Source organism: Candoia aspera, chromosome 2 (genome assembly GCF_035149785.1).
Source record: "Candoia aspera isolate rCanAsp1 chromosome 2, rCanAsp1.hap2, whole genome shotgun sequence".
Taxonomy (NCBI): domain Eukaryota; kingdom Metazoa; phylum Chordata; class Lepidosauria; order Squamata; family Boidae; genus Candoia; species Candoia aspera.
In genome coordinates this window covers 34,067,528-34,092,649 of record NC_086154.1, presented here as the reverse complement: position 1 = coordinate 34,092,649, position 25,122 = coordinate 34,067,528, and the positions used below count along the sequence as shown (strand labels likewise).

At 38.8% G+C, this 25,122-nt stretch overlaps 1 protein-coding gene across 1 annotated transcript in view; it reads right to left on the bottom strand.

Moving 5' to 3' along the window:
- Positions 1-25,122, bottom strand: part of CNTN6 (contactin 6) — a 223,333-nt gene that overhangs the window by 32,452 nt on the left and 165,759 nt on the right. Inside the window, exons 12-13 of the mRNA XM_063292836.1 lie at positions 1,952-2,127; positions 805-922 (exon numbers count right to left, since the gene is read on the bottom strand). Of these exons, the coding sequence (XP_063148906.1) occupies positions 805-922; positions 1,952-2,127 (294 nt within the window). The remainder of the gene's footprint in view (positions 1-804; positions 923-1,951; positions 2,128-25,122) is intronic.

Here is a 25,122-nt window from a genome sequence, read left to right as displayed (position 1 = left end):
TTCAGCTGACTCTGTTGCCAGAAGTTCCCCATCCCTCTCAAAGTCTAAGCTGCACATAGGACTTTTCTCTCCACTTTTTAGGCAATCGCACAAAATGATTCCCTTCTGTCTGTAACTATCAAGTCCCGTAAATGGTCTTATGACTGGAATCAACAGATTATATAAATGAAATAAACACTAAAATCCAAACTTCCATTCCTATTTCACTTTGCTACTTCCAGTTGATATGGAATGAACCAACTATTGCCATATCTGCTAAAATACATGGTATCCTATCTTCTAATAGCTGCCTACAGGATAAATGAATCAATTCCAGCCAACAATGGGAACATGGCAAATTAAGTTTCCAAGATCAAATCTGCCATGCAGCCATTATCAACTGTATTTATGTTCACACCTATTTCACCCCTGGGAGTGGCTTTCTTTCCCAATCATATCTAAACAATCATATCTAAGCCAGGTAAAATCTTAGTTTCCCTTTTCATTCCAGCCTTTATCAACTGATTCAAGATTAAATAGTTCTTGGCTCTAATATTTATAGGTCAGCCTTTAGAACAACATACATTCTCAAAATAAGAGACTGAAAATAGCAGGAGGAAGAAATCATGTTTACTAGTACTTCCATCTGAATTAGTCAATTGCCTATTGAACAAATTTAAGTTTCAAGGGAATATATAATAGTAGGACATATATCTGAATACAGATCTTCAGTTATGCACATTTCATTTAGCCAGCTTTTCTGAAATTTAAGGGTATCACGCTCTTCTATATAGTTAGCTGAATTTTTACAGTTTATAGACTTACCCCTTACAATTATTTCTGCTGATTCTGATAGAATGTCCATCGAGGTTTGCACAGTGCATGTATATTTTCCAGAATGATTTAGTTGAATATTTCTTATCATAAGATCCCCTACAGATTCCTTAGATAAAAAGAACACAAACATCTAATCACACACGATTTATTTCCCATAATAGATTTTTTTTAATTTGCTAAATATTAATAAAGATGCAGTTTTTAAATTGAATTATACATTACTGTTATCCATTTATTTCATTCAGACACTTTTATTACAGCTTTCCACAAATAATGCCAGCACTGGAAGCAAAAACTAAAAGGATGTGGCTATACAAAACAATAAAGTTTCCACTGAGTAGATTTGGGAAACAGATTCAAAACTAAACCGTATGACTTAGAAAAAACATGCCCATGCAGTGTATTTTGGGAACTCAGGATAAATTACAAGCACATACATAGTATAATAAGATTTTATCAAACATGTTTTAGAAGGAGGTGCTCCATTCCTCCTAATGGCGGGACTGAGTCAACTCGTCCTTAGTTGTAGGAAAGAATACTGAGATACCTGGACTGAATATATCCTTGATTACTGCAGCTATTCAGAGACCATGTGCTGGAAATCTCCTCTAGAAATATGATACCAGTAGATGTTTGCAACTATTTTTAATCATAAGTTCTCAGCTGTACATTGGGAGGCAATGCCTTCTTTAAAAGAAGTCATAACAAATCACTTTGAATCTTTGCAAGTTTTCAACTTCTTCCATCGTTACTACTGGCACGCCCTGCCCTTGCCATGGAAAAAAGTAAGTGCTTCTTTAACAGCTCAGTTTCTTAAGGCATCCAAAGCACAGAGAAAGCACAACATTTATAGAAATACTATTTTTTATTATCATTTAGGCCTGGTGATAGATTCAAATAATTATGCAGTGCTAGACTTAATACTAGAAGATAATTGGATAGATGATAGATACCAATCTATACATCTCTCTCAGACATACATATATTTTACAAACAGACATTAAAAAATGTCCCTTTATGTTTTTTTTAACCACAGAGGAAATTTTCAAAACTATTTTTCATGTGATTTCAGAATGAGATGTTTTTAAAAGTGCACACAAACATATATGTACATAAACAATTAAATTAAACTTACGCTTCCAGCTCTTTCAAAATGAGTCATTCTTTTTTTAAAATCAATAAGATCTCCATTGACTGACCATGAAAAGACAACCTCAATGGATGGATCTTTGGATACTTGACAAGGCAGAACAATACTTTCTCCAACAGTAACATCCATATCACAAGGTGGGTTAGTGAAGACAGTTTTTTCTGTAGGACAGAAAAAAGTCCTTCTTGGTTATACATGAAGTATGTATGAGTATCAGTTATTTCAGGAATAACTACAAAGATCCCAAAAGTCTTTTTCCAAAGATACCAGTTCAAAAACCCTTTCAAGTCATTTCAAGCATGCCCTCAACCACTTAATTAACACCTTCTAGTTTACTTAAGAGGCAAGAGAATGAGCGACAGATTTGATTCCTGCCCTTTTTGCTATTGTTGAAATGATTGCCTGATAAATTAGAGATAACAGTTCCCCTGTTATAAGCAGTTTAAGGGAATACAGCTTATGTTGATGAAAGCATTATGCTATCTTGGTAATTCGTATGCATGTAAATAAATTGCACTAGGAAGCCTGGCTACTGTGATAAATACAGTATCAATTATGTGAATTGGTAAGGAAAAAAGAGCCAGGGACAAAAAGGATGAAGGATGTAATAAGAATATAATGGCCATCAATCTGGACAATAGTATAAAGAGAACAGTCCAGTATTTCCAGCTTGAAAGCTTTGAAAACATCTGTTAAAAATGTAGTTACACACCACCCAACCAGCACTTATTTTGGGAAGCTAGCTAAAAAGCATAATGATGTTTTTTTTTTCCTCCAGATATAGGGAAAAGTCTGATTTTGAAAATGAATTGACACTTTGAATCAGACATAAAACTCTCCTGAAAATATGAGAATAGATGCTACCCTTTTGCCCACCCTGACTGACCCTAGATAGAACACTGGAAAACAAACCTTTGTCTGTCTCTTCCTGCTTGTGTGAACCAAAGCTCAGTTGAACAGGCTATTTAAGTTGAAATCAGTTGTATGAAGGCAAGTAACATGCACTTTTAAAAATGTATATAGCTTCTCTGCCTCTTTCTTTCTCTCTGTATTGCAGAATCAGGGTTTCATCTCACCAAGATTAAGGCTTACTCTTTCACATCACAATCCCACTTTATCTCTTTTTACCTCTTTAACTGCCCAGGGTGATCAACAGGTTAGGCTGCATGATCTGAATATGAATTTCCAGCCAATTGTTAGGCATGAATACAAAAAGACACCCCCCCCCAAAAAAAAGTATATAATTTTCCATATGTTTTTCATGCATTTAGTATACATGGATGCTATTATCTGATAGAAATAATTGCAGCATCTGAAATATAATCTCTCATTTTCTTAAGCATACCCACTAAGAGGCTGGGGAAAGGCCTACAAATCAACCTCTGTTTTTGAAGAAAATGGATCTGGAAAAGGGAATCCAGAAAATACCACACACCATTGTTCCATTTTTGTTCTATTATGCTATGCTAAGCAGTTCAACCATGCATTCCATGAAATATGCATTCTTGCAGCCTTAGCAGAATAAAAAGTATCTCTTATGGCAGACTGAAGTAAGGTCTCCCTGGAAATATCAGTCTAACCAGATCACATCAGCTTCTATGGGTGATGCTGAAATGATTGCTTCATTTGACCCAAGCTCTTGTTGTTTATGAGACTTTCTTAAAAATGTCCATGCTGAACTTTTTAAGTGGCTCTTAAAACTTCAATTTTCTCATTAGCTGTCTGTTTTGCTTGTTGTCTGCAGGAATCTATCATGAAGTATAACCTTTTTCCAAAAAGAAGAATAGACAAATACTCCGTGCACTTGAAGTATAGTAGAGATTTATGTCACAAAGGATAAACAGCCCAATGAACAGCAGTAAACATTATATTTGTTTGTTTTTAATTCTGACATTACAGTTGAATACAGTAAAGAAGCAATGAGGCCTGTAATTGAACAGCCAAACCTTCTCCAGAAGGGAACCAAAACAAATGTTCTCTGAAAACACTGTAATTGTGATTTTGTTTATTCCTTTAGTCGCTTCTGACTCTTCGTGACTTCATGGACCAGCCCACGCCAGAGCTTCCTGTCGGTCGTCAACACCCCAAGCTCCCCCAGGGTCCGTCACCTCTAGAATATCATCCATCCAACTTGCCCTTCGCTGGCCCATCTTCCTTTTGCCCTCCACTCTCCCTAGCATCAACATCTTCTCCAGGGTGTCCTGTCTTCTCATTAAGTGGCCAAAGTATTTCATTTTTGCCTTTAATATCATTCCCTCAAGTGAGCAGTCTGGCTTTATTTCCTGGAGGATGGACTGGTATGATCTTCTTGCAGTCCAAGGCACTCAGAATTTTCCTCCAACATCACAGTGCAAAAGCATCAATCTTCCTTCTCTCAGCCTTCCTTATGGTCCAGCTCTCACAGCCATATGTTACTATGGGGAACACCACTGCCTTAACTATACAGACCTTTGTTGTCAGTGTGATGTCTCTGCTCTTAACTATTTTATCGAGATTTGTCATTGCTCTTCTCCCAAGATTAAGCGTCTTCTAATATCCTGACTGCAGTCAGCAGCTGCAGTAATCTTCGCACGTAGAAATACAAAGTCTTTCACTGCTTCTACATTTTCTCCCTCTATTTGCCAGTTATCAATCAAGTTGGTTGCCATAATCTTGGTCTTTTTGAGGTTTAGCTGCAAGCCAGCTCTTGCACTTTCTTCTTTCACCTTCATCATAAGGCTCCTCAGTTCCTCTTCGCTTTCAGCGATCAAAGTGGTATCATCTGCATATCTGAGATTCTTAATGTTTCTTCCAGTGATTTTAACTCCAGCCTTGGATTCCTCAAGCCCAGCATGTCGCATGATGTGTTCCGCATACAAGTTGAATAGGTAGGGTGAGAGTATACAGCCCTGCTGTACTCCTTTCCCAATCTTAAACCAGTCCGTTGTTCCGTGGTCTGTTCTTACTGTCCCTACCTGGTCGTTATACAGATTCTTCAGGAGGCATACAAGATGACTTGGTATCCCCATACCACTAAGAACTTGCCACAATTTGTTATGGTCCACACAGTCAAAGGCTTTAGAATAGTCGATAAAACAGAAATAGATGTTTTTCTGAAACTCCCTGGCTTTTTCAATTATCCAGCGGATATTGGCCATTTGGTCTCTATTTCCTCTGCCTTTTCTAAACCCAGCTTGTACATCTGGCAATTCTCGCTCCATGAACTGCTGAAGTCTACCTTGCAGGATCTTGAGCATTACCTTACTGGCATGTGAAATGAGTGCCACTGTTCAATAGTTTGAACATTCTTTATTGTTTCCCTTTTTTGGTATGGGGATGTAAGTTGATTTTTTCCAGTCTGATGGCCATTCTTGTGTTTTCCAAATTTGCTGGCATATAGATTTTGAACAGTTCAGCTGGGATGCCGTCGTCTCCTGCTGCCTTGTTATTAGCAATGCTTCTTAAGGCCCACTCAACCTCACTCTTCAGGATGTCTGGCTCTAGCTCACTGACCACACCATCAAAGCTATCCCCAATATTGTTATCCTTCCTATACAGGTCTTCTGTATATTCTTGCCACCTTTTCTGGATCTCTTCTTCTTCTGTTAGGTCCTTGCCATCTTTGTTTTTGATCATACCCATTTTTGCCTGGAATTTACCTCCGATGTTTCTAATTTTCTGGAAGAGGTCTCTTGTCCTTCCTATTCTATTGTCTTCTTCCACTTCCGCGCATTGCTTGTTTAAAAATAATTCCTTATCTCTTCTGGCTAACCTCTGGAATTTTGCATTTAATTGGGCATATCTCCCCCTTTCACTGTTGCCTTTTGCTTTCCTTCTTTCTTGGGCTACTTCTAGTGTCTCAGCAGACAGCCATTTTGCCTTCTTGGTTTTCTCTTTTTTTGGGATGTATTTTGTTGCCGCCTCCTGAACAATGTTGCGATGTAATTCCAGGTGTCATTTCACTGCCCACCTTAGCATTCCAGTCTCCCATGATGAAAATAACATCTCATTTAGGCATGTTGTCCAGTAGGTGCTGCAGATCCTCATAGAGCTGCTCTACTTCAGCTTCTTCAGCATCTGTGGCTGGGGCGTATATTTGGATCACTGTGATGTTAGATGGCTTGCCCTGAATTCGAATTGAGATCATTCTATCATTTTTTTGGATTGTATCCGAGCACTGTTTTAGCCACTTGACTATTAATTATGAAGGCTACTCCATTTCTTCTGTGGTCCTCTTGTCCACAGTAGTAGATTTGGTTGTCATTTGATGTGAAGTGGCCCATTCCAGTCCATTTCAGTACACTGATGCCCAAAATGTCTATCTTTAATCTTGACATCTCACCAATAACCACATCCAATTTGCCCTGGCTCATAGATCTTACATTCCAGGTTCCAATGGTGTGTTGATCCTTAGAACATCGGATTCGCCGTTCACCACAAGCACCGTCGGCCGCTAGCCGTCCTTTTGGCTTTGAGCTAGCTGCGTCATCACATCTGGGGCTAGTTGAACTCATCCTCTGTTCCTCCCCAGTAGCATTTTGACCATCTTCTGACCTGGGGGTCTCATCTTCCGATGGTATACCAACATATCTCTGGTTGTCCTGATCCATTTAGTTTTCACAGCAAGAATACCGGGGTGGATTGCCATTATCTTCCCCAGGGATTGCATTTAGTCTGACCTCTCTGTCACAAGCTTCCCGTCTTGGGTGGCCCTTCACGGTTTAGCTCATGGCATCACTGAGGTGCTCAAGCTCCAGCACCACGACAAGGTGATGTGATACCATGTTATTATTTTGATTTTTATTGAAATTTTCAATTGTCAAATTAAGGCTTTCCATTACTTTTAAAAAACATAGTTGTAACACTATATACAGTTAGGATCCATCTCTACTGTAAATAGTAAAATGCTATTTACTAGTAATCACTAAATGCTGGTTGAGATCCAACAAGTACCCTTTAATACACAGATGTAGTACCCTTTAAATATAAATCATCACCATCAACAGGTTGAAACATTCCTTTGCCATATCTCTCTTATATTTCGAAGCTCTCCCAAGTCATCCTAGTGACTTATAAGTATTTCAGGTTATGTACGCTATTTTATATAAAAAGATCTGCAAGCATTTTGTATTCTGAGTGTGTGTGAGTACACTGCATGTATTGCCTAGTTGGTGGGATGGAAGCAATAACAAGGCCTCCCAGCTAGTCTACAGAGGAGAGATTCTAGCTAGGATAGAATAATTTAAACATGCTTAAGGTATGTAAGGTTTGAGTCTGACTCTGACTCTAAACAAGGGGAAATCAAAACCTATGCTGAGCCAGAGGGGGAAAACAAAACTTATCTGGAAGGAACTGGGGAAATAGAAACCAGGAGTGACTCAGCAGAGTGGGAAAATTCAGAGAAGCTGACTGGGCCGAAACCAGAAGGAGGTTTGAGTCCTCCAATCAGTGCTCATGAGAGGAGAGCTGAGATGCAAGCCAAGCAAATGGCAGCCTAATTGGCTACGGAGAAAAAATGGCATGAAAAGGATTGGATAAAAAGGTACCAGCACAAGGAGCAAGCCACCAAAGACAACCGATCCACTGAGCTAACAGCTTCTTCAGGAGAGTCCTTTCTGGAATCCAGAGCCTTGCCTGTAGCTGATGCGGAACCAGTGCCAACTCCTTCCATGAACACAAACTTACCTCCCTTGCATTCAGTTCGTAGCCTCATCTTGCCATTCCAGCCGAGCCCAGCCTTGCCTCCAGATCCGAGCCTTGCCTTGTAGCTTCAGCAGAGTCTTGCCTTGCTTCCATCACCAAGCCTAGCCTCATCTCCTTGCTGTGCCCTTCAATCAAACTTCAAGCATCATTCCTGCAACGCGCCCTAGCCACACCCGGCCTTGCTACTTCATTGCAAGGATTAGCTGAGTTCTGCCTTGCTGTGTTGCCACAAATTCCTTCTACTCCTGATCTTGCAGCCTTGCCTCATTTTCCTCCACTGCCTGGGTGGACTTGATTGAACTGTACTGTCTAACCTATGGACTCTTATCTATTGTAAATAGTTAATTGAAAATAAAGAACTTCCTTTTGTAATCTGCCTGGCCGTCTCTTAGTCCAAACAGGACAGGGTAGAACCAGGCTTATTGTTATGGTATACTAATTAAAATGTGCCAAAAATTGATCAGTATCATGTCCTTACCATTATCAGAGAAATGTTGCTTATGGCATGAACATTTCAAAATCTGAAACCATGATGGGCAGTACAGACAATATTCAAGTCTTCACCTATTGATAACCATGTGTGGAAGATGGTGCCATGGAATGTTAAGATCAAGACTTGACAAATAAAGTGAATGAAAGTAAAATAGACTAGTTATGTGTTTCAATAATTAAGAAAAAGGGAAAAGATATAATGGGACTGAATGACAGTGAACTGATTTTGCAGAGTAAATGAATACATGTATGGAGTTGAAGGTACAAGCTTATTTATAAATAAAAGAGCTAATATGTAACAGAAAGAATGAAATGGTGTCCTCTAGATTGTCAGGAAATATATGAAGTAGGAATTAATTAGTTGGCAATAGTTACATGCTACACTCTGGTAAAAGGTTATGATAATAACCTATGATAAAAAGGTTATGAGAGTCCCCCAAAGGGAGGAGATGGGCAGGGACAAATTGGACAAATAAATAAATAATAATTAAAAAAAAAATCAGGGGTGAGTTTTTGGAAAACTGAACATAATCTGGTGGTGTGATTCTCCATTTCTGGAGGGTTTTAAGAAGAGACTGAACAGCCAGCTCTCAGAAAATGGTGATTACTGAGTATCTGCTTAGAAAAAATAAAAGAACTATTTGTTTTGAATAAATCGTTTACGCATAAGTCTGTCCATGTGTATACATAGCAAAACAAAACAAAAAAAAAACAAAAACCCCTTTGAAATGTATGATTTACCTGATTGTTTAGATGAAACATTGGAAAAAATAATGAAATATGCAAGGGGGTTGAGAGGTTCTGAACATGTAGTCTCAAGAGTGGATACTGGAAAAATTAGACATGAAAGAAAAAAGAAGAATATGAATGAAACAAGGATGAAGCTAGAATGAATGGAGGGAGCAAAATCCTATATTGGGGGGCGGGGGATTAGAAGGTAGATTAATCTCCCAGCAGAATGGATGGAAAGTAGACATATACAGAGAGAAAGATGGTTGGGAGCTGCTCAGAACAGAATGAAAAGAATTATATTACAAATTGTGTCAGAAATCTGCAACATTATGCTATGAGGAAGAATGAAAAAGAATGCTTGGTAGGATAATGAACTCAAAGAGGCTGGGGATATGAAATAGGAAAAAATAAGATATACAAATGCTGGGAGCAAGATAGTGGGTAGCATATGGTCTGTTGTGATGTAAGTTTGTCAAAAGAAGCAAAAGTCGCTGTGTAGAGGAGAATACTTCTGTCCATTTAGCCATATGGAAATAGAATTGAGAATGTTGGGAGAAATATAAATATAATTTGAATGCAGTGAGAATGGGTTACCTAAAAAAATGTCTGTGAGAATACAGGAAAAGATAGGTTTAAGAATGAATGGGTACTGAATGAATGTGAATTGAATTCAGGCATGAGTGAGCAGTATGAAAATAGTATGTTTAGGAAGTTTGGTCACGTAAAGAGAGTAAGTATCAAACCACAAAACAAATATAAGAAGGAAGAGTGAATGAATTGAAAGGAAGGGGAAGACTGAGGAAGTTACAGTTGTGTGGAGCTGATGAGGTCCTGAAAGAGAGGAGTGAATAGTTTAAAAAACAGATTGCTGCGAATGAAGCAGTGTATGGACATTGTGGAATCAAGAGTGCTTTTGCAAGGATAGAAAGGGATAGAGCGGTGGTGTATGTGTAAACTAGATTAAGCTGTATTTCCTTTTCTTTTTCTTGTGCCCATGCCTTCTATTCTTTATATGATGTTGCTTACTTCAAAAAGGAATAGCATAATGGGAATGTATGTATATATGTATACCAACACTTCATTTCTGGTAAAATATTGTTGTGATCAGATGCATGGATTTCTTGTTTCAGTTCAATTTTTCAACTTAGTTCAGTAGAGAATTTCAAAAGATCAGTAAAGAAAGTCTGGTGAGCAGTTGCTTAATTTCAACCACAGTCAGCTTTTATAGACTGGAGTGGGTAGCAATGGAAGTAGGCAAAGCAGTAACATCTCAAGAAAAATGGGTAAGAAAAGTATACAATGATAATTACATTGTTATATATAAAGCACAATAGAAAAACTGAAGTTCTGATTTTTAGGAAAAAATATTGGTGTAACATGTTGAAGAAAAAGTTAGATTTTTCTAACAGGAAAAAAATGATTATAATACCAGACAAAGCACCTGAATGAGAGATAGGTACCCTTTTCATCTTTTATTTATTAGATATATATCATACTTCTCATACAGGAATTCAAGGAGCACACATCCTGCTGTCTCCCAACAACAAAAACCTTGTCATTGTTGGCGATCACTTGTAGCCAAGTAAGATTGGCTTCCAGGATTAAAATCTTAATGGTGGATCTGTAAGTGGCTGTAAAGGCCAATTCTGGATCTGCACACCCTCCCACAATGAGGGCATAAATTTCCAGGTGGAAGACAGTCATGATGAGGATTTGGTTGACATGGCTTCCTCTTAGCTCACTTCTCCCTTTTGCCCTGTACTTGTGCTTCTTCAAAGTCCGTAGTGCCTTTAATAAGGGCTGATCTCCAATTTAAATGCTCATGAGTTAGGACTTCCCTATTCTCAGTGCTGATATTAAACTTTTTAAACTTTTTAAAATTAGCTTTGAGAATGTCTTTGAATCTCTTTTGCTGTCCACCAATATTCCATTTTCCATTCCTAAGTTGGGAGTAAAGTAGCTGCTTTGGAAGACGATGATCAGGCATTCGAACAACATGGCTGGTCCAGCGAAGTTGATGTTGGATGACCATTGTCTCAATGCAGGTGGTCTTCGCTTCTTCCAGTATGCTAACATTAGTCTGCCTATCTTCCCAAGTAATTTGCAGAATTTTACGGAGGCAAAGTTGCTGGAATCTTTCAAGAAGTTGGAGGTGGTATTTGTAGAAAGTCTAAGTTTCACAGACGTACAATAGGGTTGGTAGTACAATGGCTTTGTAAACAAGCATTTTGGTCTCCCTGCGAATGTCCCAATCCTCAAACACTCTGTGCTTCATTCTGGAGAAAGCTACATTCGCAGAGCTTAGAAGATGCTGAATTTCAGTGTCGATATTGGCTTTTATAGATAGATGGCTGCCAAGATAAGGAAAGTGATTGACACCTTCAAGCTGAATTGATGGTGCTGCGGAGGGATTAGTTCGAACTTGCTGGTGAAGCACTTTGGTTTTTTTAATGTTAAGCAAGTGGCTGAGCTTATTGTATGCTTCTGCAAAGATGTTTAGAATAGTCTGAAGATCTTCTGAGTGTGCGCAGACTACATTATCATCAGCATATTGGAGTTCTGTAACAGAGGTTGTAGTTACCTTATTTTTTGCCTTCAGCCTACCAAGATTAAAAAGCTTTCCATCTGTTCAATATATAATTTCTACATCGGTAGGAAGCTTCATTTTTGTAAGACAGCCATCATTGTCTTGAAGAATGTAATCTACAGCCAATCTCTCCTGCAGAGGGCTGATAATTACATTTAAATAATTTGTCCTTAAATCCCATTCTTCATCAGTTATTGTACAATTTAATATCAGAATGCAGAGATATCCATAAAGAAAACCAATTATTTTCTAATGCCAGACAAGATCAGACTGTTGAAAAACTGAAGGTGAGGGATCATCACTTAAGTTGCCCTTCTGTATCTGAGTTTGCTTACACTTGAATAACCTATTCATGGATTCATTACTGGGGACCTAACAAAAGCCATTATAAATGAACTCATGTTACTAGCTCTACAGCTCGCTCGCTCGCTCGCTCTATCTATCTTTACTGTAAGCCATGTAAGATTGTCCCCTTCCTGTTAATAAATAAATAAACACACACACATTAAACCTGTCTACAGTCAGACTTCACCCAGCTCTAGTACAGAGTTCCTGTATGAATATGTTTCTTATGTGTGTGATACAGCACTCAGAAGACTGTCCAAAGATTCTGCATATTGTGGTCATATCAACTGATAAATATCAGAATTAGAAAGTATAATATTGGGAAGGGAAGGGAAGGGAGGAAAGATTTAAAACTCAGAGCATGCTTCAACGCAGTAACCACTGTGTGCTGAAGTCAGAACAAGCAAAACCCGGATTTTAGTTGATCCTCATTCCACTGAGTGACTTTGAGCCAGTCACTCTATCTCAGCCCAACCTACTCACAAGGCTGTTGCTATGGGGAAGAATAAGGGAACAACCACAATGTATACTGCCTTGAGCTCCTGAATGTAAAGTGAGATATAAATCTACTAATACATTAAATAAATAAGTGGCCTTCTGAATATCCACTAGAACATTCCCATAGAGCTTTTTCTTTTATCAAAGTGATTGTGGAAATCTGTGTAGGCAAGAAACTCTTGTTCATAGTATATACTATTCATATTCATATAATTCATATAAAATTCATAGGTATACTAGCAAGGTTTTATTAATTCTAAATTGTTTAATTAATTCAGAAGTTGGTCATCTAGGTATCCTGGTATAAGACTCCTCTCCACAAATTCCATCCCAGAACTCACTGTTCTTATTTCAACTAATCACAATACTTCTGTATTTTTATATATTTATTTTAGTAAAAATGAAAATTATTATAACTATTTATAGTAAGCATTTACAATCCTTAACCTCTCATAACCTTTCCCACCTAAGGTTACAAGTTGCAAACACCTGTGATGGTATCACATTCCTTCCTTGAATTCTATTAGTTACAAAGTCCTTGAGATATGTTGATTTCTTTAGAAGTTAGTCAATCAGCTTTAATTCTTGACCTTTTTCACATTGATTAGAACTTTGGCTTCATGCCAAAGTTCTAATCAATTCCTTGTGGATTGGCCTCTGGTGTTACATATTACAGAAGACACTATGATACATCATGTTGTAGAAGCTTTTTCTGCTTTGAGAGCACAGATGTCTGACTTTACAATTAGGTACATTCTCTTTAAGAGTCATTGCTTGGTAACAATTGGGGCTATTAGTTTTGTAACAATTCCAGATGACCATTTGGGGGACTGAACTACATCAACACGGAGGCAGCTTAGCTTCAAACTGAAAGGCCTCTGATCCATTTACCTCCTGTAATTGAAACCATGGTAGTAGAAATACACAGGTCTACTGTCACTAAATATAGGGACGCGGTGGCGCTGTGGGTTAAACCGCTGAGCTGTCGATCGGAAGGTCGGCGGTTCGAAACCGCGCGGCGGGGTGAGCTCCCGTTGTTAATCCCAGCTCCTGCTCACCTAGCAGTTCAAAAACATGCAAATGTGAGTAGATCAATAGGTACCGCTTTGGCGGGAAGGTAACGGCGTTCCGAGTCGTCATGCTGGCCACATGACCCGGAAGTGTCTATGACAACGCCGGCTCCAAGGCTTAGAAACAGAGATGAGCACCGCCCCCTAGAGTCGGATTCGACTGGACTTTACGTCAAGGGAAACCTTTACCTTTACCTTACTGTCACTAAATAATGTGTTGGATATCTTATAAATGGAAAAGTATGTTTTTAGTTTTGGAGCATTATTCCAATCCTGTATCTTGCAGATTACCAGTTCCCCAGAAGTTGGAATATATTTGTAAAATTCTGCTTTCCTTTAAAAATAAATAGATCTATGCTCATCTTCTCTTGCAGGATGTCCATTTAATAAAGCCTATTTTAGTTGCTGATTGCCACAAGAATGGCATGCATTACACCTTTCCATACAGACTTGTATGTTTTCAACACAGGTCAATACCCATCATCTGCAAATGTCAATTCTTCTATTTGAAACAACAATCTTTTCTGTATAACTTTTGTACAATAAAACTGGAATAACAAATACCTGACCACGATATGTAAGTCCATCTTGACATTTCCTTAAACTGAAAATATGCTTCTATTCCCATATGCCAATTTTATATTTCCTTTAGTTTAGCTGTTTTAACTGGGAGACATTTCCGTGCTGGTCCAAAGCATGGATAAACAGGGAGACTGGAGAAAGACCTGCTCCAGTACCATCATCAAAGCTTTATGGAAAAGTTCTTGAAGAAAAGTTCAGAGATGGTACTAGAAAGTAGGACCCCGGGCTAGAAGGTCTCAAACATGTCACCGTGGAAGAGCAAAGACCTGCTATGAGTAGTCTAGGAAATAATGATGCAGAAAGGGGAACTCTTGGGAGCCTGAATGTTGATGAAGCTTTCCTTGACAAAAGGAACTATCTGTGCTAGGAGAAAATGAACAAGACTGGCATGTGAAATGTATGAAGCATGAATTAAAAAAGCTGGATATCATCGAGAAAGAAATGTCAAGGACCAAAATAGACATCCTTGGTGTCAGTGAGATCAAGTGGACTGGAAATGGCTACTTTCAATCAGATGATTTTACAGGGTAAATGGAAATGCCAACTTCAGAAGAAAATGACAACATCAGAAGAGTACTATTAATTAACAAACAAGAAAATCAGCAAATCATCTGAAAGCTCCTAAATGACAGAATAATGGTTATTTGAACTACTGGATATAACAATTTTCCAAATTTATGCAGCAACAGATGCATCCAAAGAAGAAACAGAACAGTTCTACTCAAGTAGCACTACAACACACACCAAAATGAGATAATATACATCATGGGAGATTTCAGTGCCAAAACTGGAGACTAAGAAGCAGCAGCCAGCAACTGTTGGTAGAGTTGCCTGATGTGGGAAAATGCCCACCTAAATAAGAAACCAAATCATTTGAAGATAGATGCAACAAAGTATCATAAGGCACAAAATTACTGTGATCGCTGGGCTCCTAGCCAAACTACCACCAAAGAGCCCTGAAGCCTACAAGCTCACAGATTATATACCCTCAGAAGATGACACAAAAAATTACAAAGGTAATGCAAATTATTATTGAAGTGCCCCTCCTACATGATGGTTGAAGAGATCATAGCCATCTGGATTTTATGAGCTGGAGTAGTTAAGAAATTGTTTTGGTTTTAATGGGATTTTATTGGAATTTTATAGTGTATTTATTTGAGTTTTTATTGTATATTTATTCTGTGTTGTAAACCGCCTAGAGTCCCTCAGGTTGGAGGAGATGGGCGGTGACAAATTTGATAAATAAATAAATAAATAAATAATATGGGTCAAGAATGCAACATCAGATAAGGAAAGAGGGTGACCTGACTACTAGGTCCATTCTGATACCTCTGAATTCTGCATTTCTAAAGATGGCTTTCTGCCCTCTCTTTCTGATATCAGCACCAACTAAAATAAATAATGCTGTTTTATTATGGTCATCAAGGATATATTTTTAAACAAGCAATGCATGGAAGTGGAAGAAGACAATAGAATAGGAAGGACAAGAGACCTCTTCCAGAAAATTAGAAACATCGGAAGTAAATTCCAGGCAAAAATGGGTATGATCAAAAACAAAGATGGCAAGGACCTAACAGAAGAAGAAGAGATCAGGAAAAGGTGGCAAGAATATACAGAAGACCTGTATAGTAAGGATAACAATATCAGGGATAGCTTTGATGGTGTGGTCAGTGAGCTAGAGCCAGACATCCTGAAGAGTGAGGTTGAGTGGGCCTTAAGAAGCATTGCTAATAACAAGGCAGCAGGAGACGACGGCATCCCAGCTGAACTGATCAAAATTTTGCAAGATGATGCTGTCAAGGTAATGCATGCTATATGCCAGCAAATTTGGAAAACACAGGAATGGCCATCAGATTGGAAAAAAATCAACTTATATCCCCATACCAAAAAAGGGGAATACTAAAGAATGTTCAAACTATCAAACAGTGGCACTCATTTCACATGCCAGTAAGGTAATGCTCAAGATCCTGCAAAGTAGACTTCAGCAATTCATGGTGCGAGAATTGCCAGATGTACAAGCTGGGTTTAGAAAAGGCAGAGGAACTTGGGACCAAATTGCCAATATCTGCTGGATCATGGAAAAAGCCAGGGAGTTTCAGAAAAACATCTATTTCTGTTTTATTGACCATTCTAAAGCCTTTGACTGTGTGGACCATAACAAATTGTGGCAAGTTCTTAGCGGTATGGGGATACCAAGTCATCTTGTATGCCTCCTGAAGAATCTGTATAACAACCAAGTAGCAACAGTAAGAACAGACCACGGAACAACAGACTGGTTTAAGATTGGGAAAGGAGTACGGTGGGCTGTATACTCTCACCCTACCTATTCAACTTGTACACAGAACATGTCATGCGACATGCTGGGCTTGAGGAATCCAAGGCTGGAGTTAAAATCGCTGGAAGAAACATTAACAATCTCAGATATGCAGATGATACCACTTTGATGGCTGAAAGCGAACAGGAACTGAGGAGCCTTATGATGAAGGTGAAAGAAGAAAGTGCAAAAGCTGGCTTGCAGCTAAACCTCAAAAAAACCAAGATTATGGCAACCAGCTTGATTGATACCTGGCAAATAGAGGGAGAAAATGTAGAAGCAGTGAAAGACTTTGTATTCCTAGGTGCAAAGATTACTGCAGATGCTGACTGCAGTCAGGACATCAGAAGACGCTTAATCCTTGGGAGAAGAGCAATGACCAATCTCGATAAAATAGTTAAGAGCAGAGACATCACACTGACAACAAAGGTCCGCATAGTTAAAGCAATGGTGTTCCCAGTAGTAACATATGGCTGCAAGAGCTGGACCATAAGGAAGGCTGAGCGAAGGAAGATCGATGCTTTTGAACTGTGGTGTTGGAGGAAAATTCTGAGAGTGCCTTGGACTGCAAGAAGATCAAACCAGTCCATCCTCCAGGAAATAAAGCCAGACTGCTCACTTGAGGGAATGATATTCAAGGCAAAACTGAAATACTTTGGCCACATAATGAGAAGACAGGACACCCTGGAGAAGATGCTGATGCGAGGGAGAGTGGAAGGCAAAAGGAAGAGGGGCCGACCAAGGGCAAGGTAGATGGATGATATTCTAGAGGTGACGGACTCATCCCTGGGGGAGCTGGGGGTGTTGCACGACAGGAAGCTCTGGCGTGGGCTGGTCCATGGAGTCACGAAGAGGCGGAAGCGACTAAACGAATAAACAACAATTATGGTCATATACTCGATTTCTTTCATACTTTGAGGAAAGATAACAACCTGATTTTTGTTATCTTCCTTCCCTCCAAGGTCATCATTTGCAAGGCCTTTAAAAGCTGGCTTTTCTCTCAGGCATTGGGATAAGGTGAGGCTGGAGCCCAGTGATTGCAACTGTGGACTGGTTGGGGAGCGTTGATTCGGATGCCAGGATTTGTTTTTTTTTTTTTTTTCCTTTTCTTTTTGTATCTTGGTTTTACTATTCTGATGGGTTTTATTATGGTTTCATGAGCTGCCCGGAGTTGTGATACATAAGAAGGGTGGCCGTACGAGTCTTTTAAATAAATGAATAAATTCATTTTCTGCAACACCAAAAAGAATATTGCATTCAGGAAAAATGATACTGACAAAATTTCAACTCTATATGCAGTCAAAATAAAGAACAGATTCCACTTACTAAACTTTATGGAAAAGCAACCATATGAACCATATGAAGAAATGGGGGAAAAAAACATTATCAGTGAAATAGGCAAGAATCTTGTCTGTACAAAAACTCAATGAATACAAGCAAATGGTTGTCAGAAGAAACTATCCAAATTGGTGAACAGAGAAGGAAAGCTGAAGTTAACAGAAATGAAGGTGGTGAAATACAGAATTTCAACATCAAGCTGGAAAAGGCAAAATTACTGGAATGAGCATTGCAAAGAAATAGAAGAAAGACACCCAAAAGGACACACTAGAGAACTTTTTTGCCTAACAAAGAAAACTTGGACACCTTTATTGCATGCAAAGGGACAATAGTGGGAAGAGGTAGGAAAGGATTGAATGATCAGAAGCATTTTTTTTTTTTTAAAAGGAAGGAATACACTGAGGAATGGTATATGACTAATAATGTGATTTAACCATGCACAGAGGTTTGAAAGAGAGCCAGATATATTGGAGGAAGAAGGAGCATGGGCAATGAAACAACTACCCCCCCACCCCCAAAAAGGCTCTGTAAGGCGTGCCATCAGAACTGTTTACATCAGTGCTAACAGCAGCAATTACAAAATGATGGGGCTTCTATGAATGGCCAAAAGATTGGAAAAGGTCAATGTTCATCTCAGTCCCAAAGGAGGAGGATGCAGACAGCTGCTCCAACTATCTCACAATAGCCCTGATATCAGCAAATTTTGTTCCAAATCATACTTTTGGGCCCAATGATGGAAGAAGAGATGTCTGATATATAGGATGGTTTTAGAAGAGGAAGGGGCACTCGAGACCACACTACAAATATTTGATGGATCATAGAACAAGCACAGGAATTTCAAAAGTATGTATATTTGTGCTCATCAGCTATAGCAAAGCCTGCAATGTACATGAAAAACGATGGACATATCTGAAAGAAATGGACATTCCAGAACAGTCGATTTAGTTAATAAAATCACTGTACAACAATGAAGAAGCACCTGTCAGAACAGTTTATGGAGACACAGACTGGTTCAAAATTGAAAAAAGATGTGCTGCAGGGCTGTATTCTATTCCCACTTCTCTTCAATTTATATACAGAGGAAGTTTTGAGAAAACATAACTCCTCTTAACTTAGAGGAATTGGAAATTGGAACAAAAATTGGTGGCAGAAACATTAACAATCTAAGTTATGCAGATCATACCACTCTACTAGCAGAAAATGAAGAAGATATAAAACAACTTATCCTAAAAGTCAAGGCAGAAATGGCTGGATTGCAGCTAAAATTAAAATAAACAAACAAAATTAAAGTAATGATAATAGCTGAAATTGTGACATCAGGATACAAATTGACAAGGAAAAAATTGAATCAGTCCAGAAATTTATTTTCCTTTCTTCCAAAATCAACTGAACAGGAGACCCTGGACCTGAAAATTAAATTTATTATATCACTGGGGCACACTGCAATGACTAGTAAGAAGAAGATCTGAAAAACCAAGGACCTCAGTCTTAAGACTAAATGCAGAATAGTAAATGGTATTGTTTTTCCTATAACTATGGTTATGAAAATTAGGCAACAAGAAAGTACATAGAAGAAAACCAAACTCCTTCAAATTATGGACTTGAAGACAGCTACTGCTCATACCTTGGAGGGCAAAAATAATGAATGAGAGTGCTTTAGGCTTCATCAAGCCAGACATATCACTGGATGATAAAATTACCAAGCTAAGGCTTATTTTGATCATGTCATACAATCAAATTCCTTAGAAAAATCAGTTATACTAAGAATGGTTGGAGGTACTAGGAAATGAGGCCAGCAAAGCATATACTAAATAGATACCATGAAGCAAAATACTGGTTTAAACCAAGGAACATTAAACAAAGCTGTAAAACTTTGGGAAGAATGGAGAAAGCAAACCTATGAAGTCCCTGAAAGTAAAATGTAACTGACAGGGTACATCATGGTGATTGACTCAAATGTCCTGATCTCCCTGGATAGCTTCTTCAACACCTGGTAGAAAGGTTTTATGGTAGATATTTTGTAGAGTTCTTGGTGCTCTCTGATCTTGGTTTTTTGCTTCTAGACATTTCATTACCCAACTAGCTAACATCATAGTTGGGTAATGAAATGTCTAGAAGCAAAAAAAACAAGCTCAGAGAGCACCAAGAACTCCACAGTTCAACCTTGGCTTAATTTCTCAAATTATTTTTTTGTGGTGACCTGCCCAGTCTCACTCTACAGTCTGTTTTTTTTTTTTTTTGTTCTAGCTTTTATGTTTGCCATACATTGGTAGAATTTAGCTAGGAAGCAAGGCATGCATACTCAGGTAATGTCCTTTGGTGGTGCCCTGTTGTTCCAAATTGCCTCTGCCTTTCTAAATCTGATTTTATTTTATAGCTGACAGTATGTGTCCTATGTATGTCACCTATCTGTCTGAGACTCATTTTGTCTGGATTTAATTTGACGTCCTCCTCTGCAGTCTGAAGGAAAGACTGTACTTTCCAATAATTGTTTTTTTTTTTCTGCTTCTGTATCATTTGTCCTTTCTCCAATAATCAGGATATCATTTGCTATTTCCTTTATGGTAGACAAAATTTCAAGTGCCTGGCTGTTTCCTCTGAAATATGCTGGGACATGCTGATTGGAAGAAGTAGCAATTTCTATCAAACAAAAGCTGTAGAGAATGTTGTCTGTTGGCTTGACTTTTTATTCTACTTCACATGCTAGGAGCCATTGCTAACATCACAACAACCGAATATTCAAGCTCTGGAAAGATTGGGCAGGATGTTATGACTACACCTATTAGTTAATCACATCATCTGAAGGCCCAGTTTAATGGCTGGGGGTTATGCATATCTGTAATTTCCTTGAAGGGTTCTTTACTATGAACAGGTTGCTTATCCAGGGAATATTAGATTTTGCTGCTATAAATATATCCCCTTTTTGCAAGCATCTGAGTTCTTTGCAAGAAGAATCATACAATGCTATTGGAACACATTTTCCTCCATGGGAAACACATGGGTGTAATACGGGTCAATTTCTAGTTGCAGTTCACTTTCAGAACATCTTTGGTATAGTCTCCATTGCTCTGGAAGGGAGTTTTCATGCCCTGGAATTTTGTATAATACAGATAAAATTCTGATGCTGTATTCTGATTCATTGCTTGAATAACTGTGTTGCCTAAAAGGACAGATTAATCCCTTTCTTTCACAACTACAATAGAAATCTGTAAGTTTTATTCTTTTTGGGACTTGTAAGTGTCAGATTACATTTCCCTGCTGTCTGCATAATGCTCTTATGGTACATTTTCCAAAGGCAGCTGCTCGACCAAATAATTATGGTAAGGTCTGTTTCATTATTGTGGAATTTATTAAGTCCACTGACAATTATCCCTTCCTGTTAATCCTTGTCAGTTAAAATGATACTGCCAAAAGCAGCTACAACTCTATCACTACAGATTCAAAGATTGAGGAGAGAACCTCAAGAGCCTGGAGGCTCAGGTGGTGTTCTCATCCATCTTGCCACTGAAAGGAGAAATTAAAATATTGCAGATGAATGATTGCCTTCAGTAATGATGTCCGTGGGAGGTATTTGATTTCTGAGCTATGATCCAAGTTATTTGGATGAAAGGCAGCTGGTACAAGATGGGCTGCTCTTTACAAGTGTTTGGGTGAAGTATGGCAAGCTGGATTATCGATTTATTATTACATGTATTCTACTGGCCAACTCTCTAGATGCTATGCAATTAATAGCCTCCTGAAAGCCCCAATACAGCAAAATACAACAACAATCAACAACATCGTGTAACTAAACACTCTATAAATATAACAGATACAAAAAAAATAATAATAATAAAATGGCAGTCTGGGTAGAACCAAAATAAAAATAACCTCTCCCCATTCAAATCAGTAGTCAATCTAGATCAAATCACTTCCCCAAAACCCACTCAAAGAAAATCTATTGACAGCCAATGAAGAAAGTACCTGGTAAACCTCCAGACGCAAAGCCTATCACTAACGGTTGTACCCAGGCCCATGTTTGCCCAGTAGCAGGGATAGGTTACTAAGTGAACAGGGGATGGAAAGAATCACTTTGGAGGAGATGGTCCCTAAGAGCACCTTTAGACCAAACTACAGAGGTCAAAGCCAGAATTTTGAATTGGACTTGGAAGTCTATTGGTGACAAATTCAGCAACTGAAGAACAGGTGTTATATGTTAATAGCAGCTCACCCCATGATAGCTTAAAGGTAAAGGTTTCCCTTGACATTAAGTCCAGCCATGTCTGACTCTAGGGGGTGGTGCTCATCTCCGTTTCAAAGCCAAAGAGCCAGTGTTTGTCCATAGACACTTCCGTGGTCATGTGGCCGGCATGACTAAATGGAATGCCGTTACCTGCCCGCCGAAGCGGTACCTATTAATCTACTCACATTTGCATGTTTTCGAACTGCTAGGTTGGCAGGAGCTGGGACTAGCAACGGGAGCTCACCCCATCACGTGGATTCGAACCGCCAACCTTCCGATCGGCAAGCTCAGCGGTTTAACCCGCAGTCCTGCCAGAAATTGGTGGGAGGGGAAAATAACATAATCATATATCATGAGACAGCAATCAAAGAATATACAGAAATACTGAAGAATATAACATTACCCAAGACAGAAATAAAAAAATATCAACACAAGTAATTAAAATTATAAGAATACAATAAGACAAAGGAAAGGAAGACCTTATGCCACATCTGCCAAGGTCTGCTTTGAAGTCCCAATCCATGTTTTTAATAGTTTATATAATAATAATAATAATAATAGTTATCAGCACACTAGATGCCATTCCAAAAAACCTTGGATTATACTTAGAAAATGTCCTAACAGTGAGACACATACTGAGACGAGGAGTAGTTCTCTAGTGTTTATTACTGCTACACAAACAGAATCCTAACAAACTGAATAAGCGTGGGAAAAACCCAGACATATAAACCCCAAAAGCTAAGGCGGGCCTGATCTGTGTCTCTTTGAATGGCTGCTTAATTCCTCAGTACTACGCATGCGTTTTCCCCCCTGGATAGAGGCCCCCTCCTTCTCACCGTCATTACTCATGACAGAAAATCTGCACATTGACAAAATTTCTATCTGTCAACTACAAAAGGCCACATTGCTTGGACCCGCACATATACTACACTGATAGATTATGACATCCTAGGTTCTTGGGAAGAGCTCAGTTTGAATGAAGGCCAACACCAGCTAAAGAACTGGCAGCTGTGATTTCACATTGTTGTGAATAACAACAACAACAACAATAATAAAATGTGTATGCTGCCCAACTCTCCATGACTTTGGGTGAAATATATAGGCTTTAAACCCTAATTAAGCACACCTGGTTTTTACCAAGGACAACGAGGATCTTGGAATACTTTGCCCTTCTACCAAGAGTGAAACAATTAAGATTAACTTTGAGGATTTCTGCCAAGAATAAGACCATCAAGGCTAAGGAGTCTTCCATATGAAGATGAAAAAGATCATCCTATTCTACACAGGTGTGTCACCAAGGACAGGACAAAACAAAGCATGACCCTTTAATGTTTAGTGTTTTTTGGTCCCAGACCTAAGGTTGATGTTTATTATTTGTCTACGGCCCATTTTGTTTTGTTGATTCTGTTGTTTATTAGATCATTTTAGTCTGGGCTATTTATCTGATTTAATGTTTTTAGCTGTTATGTTTTTTTTCTAGTTTTGTACGCTGCCCAGAGTCCATTGGAGTTGGGCGGCCAAATAATAATAATAATAATAATAATAATAATAATAATAATAATAATAATAAATTGCTTAATTCTGCACTGCATTCTGAACTATTATATGAATATATAAAATCATATAGAGTTCTACATACCATGTACCAAAGAGAAAGAGGTACTCACCGCTATTCAGTTTTTTCTCACCAATCTTCTGGTAGAATCACCACCACTACAATCTCTTTGCCTGTCATCATGGATATATGGCATCTGCCCATATCCTCACCATCAGTTAGCCCAATCTTCCAACCCTGTCCCCATTTAAGCCCAGACCAGCTCACCAACTACCAACACACACACACACACACTTTATTATGGTCACAAACCAGAATACATGCAAATAAAAGCAATTAGTCATAAAATGTAGCATCTACTATCTAATAAAATGTCACTGTACAATACCCTTTATCTGCTTCAGCTGACATCCCTGAAATATATTATACTGCTACAAACATGTGTTGCTAGATAATAAAATTTTGCAACTGGATATGTCAGCTCTGGGTTTTTATCAGACAAAAGATAAAAGATAAGAGATTCACCTGGGCAGCCAGGCTTTTTGTTCAGTAAAGGGATTAATAACCTTGCCCAATTTTTATGTAAAACTTACATCTTAAAATAACATGTTCAATCAGTTCCAGATCAAATGGCCAAAATCTTTGAGTACCTGGTATATAGTTTGATATGACCTCTAGGACTGCCCAGTGGAGGGCATCAAAGCAGAAAATACCCATTGATAACTAGCAAAGGCAAGTGATTTTAAATAGTCTCCTGGGAGGTCAATTACCAAAACACATCTAGCTTGATACTTGGGGAAGGGGTGTTTAGCCTTTTGCGAGAACACCCAGGCAAACTCCCAACACATACAAACCAGCCTTCTACAAGTATTTTAGCTGCCTCTTAACATGGGTCTCTTATCAATAACAAGTATCTAACCCATTCCACTCTGGAGAATCCCCACCTCTGAGCCTTACTCCACTTACTACAATTTCTCACAGGGGATTGCAGAGTCCCTCTCCTCTCATTCAGGGAGGGCTTTATGTTCTCTCTCCATTTCTCATCCAAGGAATCTCTATCACCAAGACCTCTGCCACACCCAGACCTCCTTGGCTTTGCAACTACTGCTGATTTTTTGGAAAGGATTATTTCTATTACTCCCGGAGACCATAGAGTTCCCTCGTTGCAAAAAGCTAAATACAGATAATCTGACAGGTAACTTTCTTTTTGTGGTTCTTGCAAGTGATCAGTCATTTACTTCAAAACCCAAACAACCCTTTCAGAAGAGGCTCAGTTCTTAAGCTAGCTGCCTTCTACTATAAGCAGACTCTATGGTTGATGATCACTGCAGAAATAAGAGCGTCCAGAAAACTAGCAGTGGCAGCAGCATTGGTAAAGTCAGGAAGAAATGGAGAGGGAGGGAGGGGTGAGGAGACAATACATGGTGATGGACAGAAGTGTCTATGAATGTTTGTTCATTTGTGCATCTCCTAACCAAACACTCAGCAGCTAACACATCTTACATGGCTGAGAAGGTTCTTACATGGCTGAATAAGGGATTCCCAAGGGAAACCGAAGCTCAAAATCTTCTTCATCAGTGAAAACTTTGGGGTACTTGGCCAATTACTATCTTCAGCTCCAGCTATCCCAGAGAGGTACTAGGGAGACTTTCAGAGGGGAAGGACTACAGTATATACTACAGAAGCTGGGGAATAGGCAGGAGAACACTGAGCTGTCTGAAGAGCTGCAGAGTAGAGGA